Source organism: Patagioenas fasciata, chromosome 1 (assembly GCF_037038585.1).
Source record: "Patagioenas fasciata isolate bPatFas1 chromosome 1, bPatFas1.hap1, whole genome shotgun sequence".
In the NCBI taxonomy this organism is placed as follows: Eukaryota; Metazoa; Chordata; class Aves; order Columbiformes; family Columbidae; genus Patagioenas; species Patagioenas fasciata.
Window position 1 is genome coordinate 120,399,579 of NC_092520.1, and position 9,098 is coordinate 120,408,676.

The 9,098-nt window shown below is 38.1% G+C and overlaps 1 protein-coding gene across 3 annotated transcripts in view; it reads left to right on the top strand.

The window, feature by feature from the left end:
• GABRB3 (gamma-aminobutyric acid type A receptor subunit beta3) overlaps nt 1–7,861 on the top strand; it is a 196,492-nt gene extending 188,631 nt beyond the window's left edge. For all 3 annotated transcript variants that reach the window (XM_065840414.2, XM_065840388.2, XM_065840397.2), the window contains one exon: nt 3,877–7,861. In XM_065840414.2, the coding sequence (XP_065696486.2) occupies nt 3,877–4,227 (351 nt within the window). In that variant the 3' untranslated portion in view covers nt 4,228–7,861. The remainder of the gene's footprint in view (nt 1–3,876) is intronic.
• Nucleotides 7,862–9,098: the final 1,237 nt, after the last annotated feature.

A 9,098-nucleotide genomic window follows, 5' to 3' on the forward strand; every position in this document is an offset into this window, starting at 1 on the left:
CAGTCTTTAGGTTTTTTATTTATACTGCAGTATGTATAGTTCAGAAATGGTGAACCTTCAAAAGTGAATGTTTTTCATGCTTCTCAGACTCCAAACAGAGTTATGTGAGATTCAATCGCTTCACCCTGATGCAGGAGCTGTAGTTGTTCAGAGGTGGGAGGGATGGGGTTTGATTAAAATTGATTCTGAAATAAGAGCATCAGTTTTACATATTTGGATCCATGCTGATTCAGCAGGGAATTAATTAATGCTTTGGTACTCAGCTTTGATGAGCTCACTGGGAAACACTCCATGGAAACAACCAGCCCTGGCTTCTGTTGGGGGTGAGATGGGAGCACCAGCAGTGGAGACCACAGCGGGGAAATGGGAATGAATGGTTTCAGGTGGAGCCATGATCAGGCAGAAAGGAGACTGCGACAAGCACGGAGACACAGGGTTGGCAGAGAAGGCAAAAAAGATAAGTCTTTAGGTTAAAGCAGAATGGTAAGGAGTGAGGGGAAATCAGCTCAATCCACAATGTCATCTCTCTGATTTATAACAAGGTTCAAGAGTAAAGCCTGGTGTTAACATTGTGGGGAGAATTTCCAGTGCACAGACAGTGACATTTTTGAGCTGGGTGATAAAATTATATTCGGAAACTCACAAGGAGCAAAACTAGTTTTATCAAAGACATTGGTCTTGTTTGTCATGTGTGGCCATGACTGTCTGTAATCGGTTCAGCTGCTTTGCTTAATCTGTATCTGCACCAGGGGTGACATTTTCCCTGGAGCCTCCAAGCAACACTCATGTTCACTCAAAGAAGATTTTGCCTTACCTGTATATTCAGACAAAGATGAGTCAACTTGCAAATGGTACCCTGATATTTTTGGTTTGCTTCTTTATTCATTGAGAGAGCTTGTGTACGTTTGTCAAAGTCATTTAAATCATTGCTTAAATCATTCAGAAGTCATGCTTATGTGCACATACATACTTTTTAACGTGGTGTGTGCATTAATTATTCATACTTAACAACATCACCTTAAGATTGCCACAAAACATTAGTGTATATTGCTTTAATGTTGTTGAGAGCTTAGGTGGTTTATCCAAAACCTCTGAAGGAATCAATACAATTTGCGGCAATATATCTCAAGAGTATCTGTGGACCAGAAGCCTGATTTCAGTTTTCGCAGACCTCTTCATCTCTCCATCTGCTCCTTCTTTGTATTTGACATGCAAGTCTGTTCCTCTTTTAACAAAGAGATATATTTCAAAAGTATGTTTCCAAATATGTTTCATTTGACATTTTGAGAAAATAGATGCTGTCATGCAGCTTCATAAGACATAATGGTATCTTCAGACAAAGCATTTACACAGATGTTGCAACTTTCCTGACCGCCTTTCTAGTTTGATTTATAGATGCATTGACAAGCAGTGAAAAGCGGCAGCATCATTGGCAGAAGCCACGATAGAGTGGCATGTAAGGCTGGCAGATAAGGTGAAGGCAGCTACACAGTGCAATGAAATAACTGGAATCAAAATAATTCCCTGGGCAGGAGAAGCCTGAATACTTAGGTGTACCCTCTGGAATAGAAGCTTTCAGCCGACACCTCACTTACAAAAGTCCAGGCTTGGTGTAGAAGGACAAAATACCCATGGATGGGCTAAAGTCTGTATATATATACAGGTGACAGAGAGACTCAGGAGAGATGAGGAAGCCCTCAGGGAAAGACCATCTGATACTGTGATGGTGGAAGGAAGGAAGGAAAGGGAGTAGAGACCTGCAAGGGGAAGACAGTGCTGTCAGAGTGGACCCTGGCAAAATGGTCTCTGCTGAGGCATTTTTAGTAAGCTGAAGGACATTCCTCAAAGCCTAGTTGGAGATGGGAAAGGCGATGACATGTGACACTGTGGAGGCTTGGGTGGAAGATTTAGTTTTAAACTTAATAAAGAAAATGCAGATTGTGGAGATATTTTATATAACGCTTTTATAAATCCTGGTCATAATTTGCACACTTGGGGGGGGGGGGGGGGGCGGGGCGCGGGGCGTGGGAAAAAAAAAAGAGAGAGAAAACTGATTCAGTTCTTTTCAGAGACCACCATAGGTAGTGATGATATCCATGGCTGAATTTTACACCTGTGTGTGTTCCCTGCTTACAGATACTGCTCAGCAGCATGAACTCGTTTCTACAAAATGCAAACTCATAATTTTGTACCCAATGGGTTTCTGCCATGGGGAAAATAATTTTTTCTTAATAACCATTGAGGAACTGAGGAATCTCCACCCCATTATTTTGGTTCACATTGTTTATTTTTATTTATAAGCACTCATCAGCGTAATGTACTGTTGCCTACAACAGCAGGATTTGTTGGCTACCTTAAGGTTTTTTTTTTTTCTACTTGTCTATATGTCATTCATAGCATTTTATATTATTTTTCCATTTGCAAGAAGCTTGGCAACGTATTGCTGATATGCTATCATAATTGTTTTCATTAAGGAAAGATGAGCTGTAGCATCAGTAATTGATGAAAGAAATATCTTCTTTACAGAATTTTAACAAGATTGAAAAAAGCTAAATGCGTATGGACAGACACATAGCTATGCATGCTTTTAATGCATCACATGAAGCTTGTAAAGGACATGGTATCAGATGACTGTACAAACTTCAAAAGGCCATTACAGTAGTGTGTTTTCTCAACCACTTTTAAACAGATACTTCTAGGATAGAAGAAGAATTCAAGATATTCAACTGCTGCACAGTTAACACAGATCGTGTGGCACGTTAGAAAAATGTCTTAATTACAGGATGAACTGTGTATGAATAAATTGTATATGTAAAACTGGAAATTATTCTGTATGCCATGATTCACTTTCTATTTCTGACATGGGGAACGGAGTTCACTTGAACAGAGTCACACATGCATTAACTGGCTTAAAATACCCAGTACAGAGCACTTATTTTACATTCAGGTATTATTTTCCTTTCCCAAAATCTGGCACGAAACATGGAGCTGAACCCTGCATCATCTGTCTTCTCTTCCCGTCCTCCAGCATGCAGGGCACGGGGTACAAGGTGATGTGCTGCCCCACCACTGAAGTGACCAAATACTGACACAAACAGCATTATTTGGGGCTGCCTGTCAGTGCCACTCATGGGAACTGGAAGTTTTTCTGGACTGAAGGAGCTGTACCCAGCTCTGTGCTGTTCCTCCTCTGTCAGTACTCAGGGGTTCTAGAGAGTCTGGACCAGAATTTAAGGGTTCCAAGTGGTCATAACCTTCTACTTATTTACTGAAAATGATATTGCATTGCCCATCTGTGTTAAACACTGTGCTAAATACTGTGCTCAGTACCTCTTGGATATGGAGGTAGAAGAGTGCCACCTGTTTCCCCAGTTCAACAGTTTTCTTCCTTTTCTAAGTTCATTGCTTTTTAAGATCACTTACCCAAGTGGAAAAGCCCCACAGTGAAGCATTGCCATGATTGCAAAACTGTGCAAATGATCTTGGAAGGAGGAGTTCAAGAGATAAGTTGTATATAAGCTCTGTGATTCCAAAATGCAAAGAATTCATCAAGTCAGAACTATACTGACCCAAGGTGTGGAGATTTCACTCAACTATATAATCCTTTAAAATGTGACTGGTTTAGAGAGAGAGAGAAATTATTGATTTTGCCAAATATGGTTCTGTAATGAATGTTGGTAGCACTGTGAAGTATTTAAGCACTTGCCTAATTTAAGCAGCTGAGTGTTGCCATTTTTTTCTGAGATTATCACATGCTTAAAATGAATACATGCTTTCTTAAAATATGTACGAGTTCAGGCATTTAAATACACCCACATTCAGCTGATAGATGTCAAGTCTTTTGAAACAACTTATATTTCTATTTTTGCCCTCTAGGTGGACACCCATGGAAACATTCTGCTAACATCGCTTGAAATTCACAATGAAGTGGCAAGCAATGAGGTCACCACCAGTGTTACGGATGCCAGAAATTCAACAATATCCTTTGACAACTCAGGAATCCAGTACAGAAAACAAAGCTCACATCGTGAAAGCCTTGGAAGGCGTTCATCAGAAAGAACAGGCTCCCACAGCAAGAGGGGCCATTTACGAAGAAGATCTTCGCAGCTGAAAATAAAAATCCCTGATCTAACAGATGTGAATGCCATTGACAGATGGTCAAGAATGGTGTTTCCATTCACATTTTCTCTTTTCAACTTAATTTACTGGCTCTACTACGTTAACTGAGTGACTGAACTTTTTTAAAGGACTTCAATTATAATACGTGAAGTAATTCTTGCCTGCAGAGTTTATATATATTTATATATAAAATATATATATATATGAACTTTTACTATGTAGACCATACTTATGTATGTGTGAATACATATAGCTAAGAGTTGTGTGCATGTAAAAGCACACTCTGCAAAGCAGAAGTATATGTATGCACACACACATGTACACATTCATTCTGAGGTTATGGACACTTTAACATAGAATGCACTTCAGAGGAACTTTTTGAATCAAAAGGCAGGTGTCGTCAAAACAACAAGCCTTGAGAAAGTAAGCGTTGTATATTATCACTACAAAACTTTGATGGTCATAGAAATTTTTGAACAGCTGTAATCGTGTATAAAGTCAGTCTTCAGTAACATTGTTTGTAAATGCTGCCATACACACTAATCATAAAGCGACATAGTTACACTGGTGAGTTTAAAATAAGTCATTTGTATTGCAGATACATCAACCACAATTTCATCAAGCCAAATTTATTTTTCATTGCTAAAATTTCTGTGGTTTATATATTTCAGAATATATTTTTTTTCCCAGTTCTGAATGGGCATCATTTTTAATGATTTCTTGCTTTCTCTTCTGCTGTAAGCAAACTGATCATGGGAATGTTGCTCTAGGTCTTTGGAGATATATTCATGTTCATAATATTTCAAACAAGCATTTTAAGTGTCCATCAACAGTGAAACGAATCTTTTGTAAGTACTGTAAATGTACAGCACATTTTCCTTCCCTTGGACTGATTCCAGCTGCCATGTCATTTTGAAAGAGAACAGCACATTTTTAGTATAATTTAGCTGAGAATTCAACTACTGTCAATGTGTTCTACATCTGCTGTAGATTTAAAGATTGTTATTCCAGTGAAAGCATAGAAGGTGTCTCAGGTTATTTGCTAATTCGACATGAAACCACCTAGTTGTAGCCTTTTTTAAACATGCATTCACATTATTTGACATTCTTATAACATTGTATGTTAATGTAAAATATCTTTGCATAATATGCATATAAGTATATTTTCTCAATATTTTTCTTCCCTGTGCTTGCTGTTGTGACTGCATGCTATGTCATATTTTTGTTTCTGTGATGTTACAATTTTTATTCTCTAGAATTTAACAAATAGAGCATTTATGATACTTTGATGCAGTAATGGAGCATTTTCATATTTTATTTATATTCTGAAGGTATATATGCATACACTTGTGAAGCTAGTGTGCTGCCATCACAGATCACAAGAAATAGCTAACAGTATGTTTTTTTTCAGCATCAACTATGTTCAAACATATCCTTCATGTAAATGTGACCACTTTGGTTTTCATCCCAATTCATTTCCTCACCGGGACTTTTTTCAGTCTAGTAGATTGTAGTCATCAAGGTATGCCAATTTCAGATCTGTAAACTTAATTTGTTATTTATCAGAACTAAACCTTTCTAAAGAAAAGAAGATATATTTTTTGTAAAGTGTTTCTATCATGTACATTCACAAATAACAACAGATACAGTAGCATAAATAGATCTTCAAAAAACAATTCAGGCATGGCCCTGCTGATTCTCTGCATGTAGAATTTTTCTGGACACTAATGGAAAATTTTGGTAGATAAAGAGCTTTGAATGCTAGTTAGAGACATCTATGGGAGGAAAATGTGTGGTATGCATCTACAGAAACACGAAAAAGAGATGCAACTGAAAAGGCTGCCTTGGCTCTGTAATGACCCACGTTCTCCCTAGTACTTGATTTATCTGTGAGTAGAACAATGATACTTGTGTTGCTGCTGTGTATGGCCCATTACTCTTCCCACCCCTGACTCTTTGCAACTGAACTCTGAAACTTTGCTCTGGGCTGAAATTCAGCGTAGATGAACCTGGGTTGCAAAGCCTGAGTTGTGATCCCATTCCTGGGGCTGCTGCTTGGACAGGAATGGGCTCTGCAGAGTTTCCTTGCAGCAGAGCTGCAATACCATCCCTGCCTGGTCGCCTTCACCGCAGCCTCGGCTGCCGGCGCCGACAGGATCAGCTCTGCAGTCCTGCTGCATCCTTGGCAGTGGTGCAAAGTGGCTGTAGCTGCAGTTGTTAAGCACTGTATCTGCAGATGACTCCACAGTATGAAGAGCCTCAAAGGAACCCGTATAGCTGGAGCAAAAAAACTTGGTTTTTAAAAGCTCCTCAGTATGAACTCGCATTGGTAAACTGCGATGTATTATGAGCTCTCTAATACCTCTTCAATCTGTGAAGGGATTATAGAGCACATTGGCATCGTTATAATCAAAGTAACTAAACAATTAACAAAGTACTGATTAGGTAGAATTGTTGAAAATCCCTCCGAAGTTTTTTTCCTAATATAAAAATTTAATTAAGGAAAAACATCTGATTTTAATAAAGCTTAAAACCATTAGGCTTTGCCTTGTAAAAATTACCCTAATGAAATGATATTTGAGCAAGTCTTCCAGTAAGTGCCCAAAGCAACTACCCTGAAAAAATGGGAATCCAGAAGAGGGTGGTTCCACCCTCATTAGTTAATCACAATTGTGTTTTCTTCAAGTCCCAGCTCCTAGAAATCATGTGGTCAGTCAGGGATCTTCAACAACAACAAGAAGATACTTTTTAGTTGTGATAGAAATGTGTACACCAAGTCCCGCAAAAATCAGTTCTCTGATGGCTTCAGGCAGGATCTTCAAGCCGATGGAAAATTACTGTCTGGTCAGAGAGAAGAGGCAATGTATCAGTTCGGGACCTGCATGGGCAAGAGAACTTAGTCTCTGAGAACTCTCCCTTTCTCACCCTTTGCACAACTGCAGGCTGGTATGTTGCTGCAGCACCTTTCGTGAAACTGTACTCCCCACCTTGCCTCTCATCACAAAAAATGGCCAGTTGCAGGTTTCAGCTCTTTCACAAGATTTCATGTTCATGAGTCTAGTTGAATTCCATGGGACACAAGCAGCTTGAATCTTGAACAGCAGCTCCAAGTCTTGGTTTCACTTGATCAAAAGCCAGGAAAATCTCACTTAAGGTTAACACTTTTTCTTTAACATGCATTTTTGTGCCTTTTTTTGCCAATTCCTTTCCTCCAGTCCCAGCACCACTTCTTGCACACACATACACACATACAAGCATGTGTTAAGAACAGTGTTTGCCTTGACCTCCCATTTTCTGGCTCGTCCCTGAACACTAGCTACAGTGTATGGTTTTAACCATAGATGACTTCAAGACTAAAAATGGTAATTTCAACCAAATTGCACCAGAGTAATGTATTTCATAGCTAATTAACTCCTTTCTAACTCAACACTACTCTAAACAACGTTTACACATCATTTGTTTGTTAAAGGCATTAAAAAAAAGAAAACTGGAATTATCTTCTGTTATAGCCCAAAGGGTCAATAAACAGTAGAAATATTATGGTGATTTAACTCTAGGTTGATTTCATCCCATTGTAAAGATAAACTAAAACCCAGTCTTTTTTTGCTTAAGGCACATCTGTGTATGTTTGGTATTCTTCAGCAGTGAAAAAACAAGAACAGTAAATTGGAATGATGAAGAGATGCTTTATGAAAATATTGATGAATGATTATTAATTTATTAAAGAGGATTTAAAGACTAATTGCTTATTTTTTTCTTCTGAGGATGGAGGGAGTGTGGTGACTGTGTGGCTAAATTTTAATGTTTAATTTCATGCTAAATATCATGTAAGGGTTAGTCTTACACAACTTTAAAGAAAAAAAAAACCTTTAAAGCATTTTCTTATCAACACACAAGTAGCAAAAGGGATTCTTAAGCATTAAACTACTGTATTTCCTAGTGGTTTTAATGGTAGAGTAAAGAATATGGAAAAAACTACATCCACTGACTTAGCATGATTCTTAATAGCAAACCAACCTCTCTTCAAGCTGGGCCATTGCCAGATAAGAGCAGAAAGTTTCTCCTCTGCTTTGTATGAAAGTTTTACCTATCCAGAAAGCAAAAGAACTTTTGATATCAAAACAAGACAGTGATGTCCTGTTCATTTGTTTAATTAATTAAGTCATAAATATTTCAAAACGAAATCAAACAAACTTCCTCCAGCTATGGTAATTTTATCAGGAATGCAAATTGTGTTCATAACACTTTTTATTGCTAAGTATTAATACGCTATTTTAGAGGAGTCAGGATGTGAACAGATTCCAAGAGGGGTTTTTAAAATAATCTTGACAGTAGTTCACAAACCCCTTCCCTCAAAACCAAAAAATACCCTGAAGATTTGTAAAGCAGACTGTCCACAAAACCAATTGCCATGCTTTGCATTTGAACAAATTGTCACACACTTGGTTAAATCACATAGTAGCTAATGTTACGTGTCACAACTTTTGGGAGCAGATAAAATATTCACCACCGTAGATGTGATTGCAAGGCCTTTGAAGTCAACAGAAAGGCTCCCTCTGATTTCAGCACACTTCTGCTCACATTTAGCAACACTTCCCAGATCATAAGTATCATCTATTTTCTATTTATTCCCATCCAGCATACATTGTGGAGTAGAAAAAGTTAATGATGTGCCAAGCTGAGTTTTGTGATTGGGAATACCTGGTAAGAAATGTATTTCTCTGTGTATATTTGAGCTGGTGTATGGATAAGCATTATCAATTAATTGCTTAAGTATTACTCATTATATTAAAGGAGTTCAGGTTGTATTAGAAATGATTGGCTGTTTTCCCCAAATAAATATGGTCATATTAGCATCAAGACTATTTCCACAGGTGTTGGTTTTATGGTTATGACTGTCACAACAGCAAACACTACCTGCTAACAGAACTATGGCAGACAGCTGAAAACTAAATTAAAAGCAGTGAGAATCCCAAGAC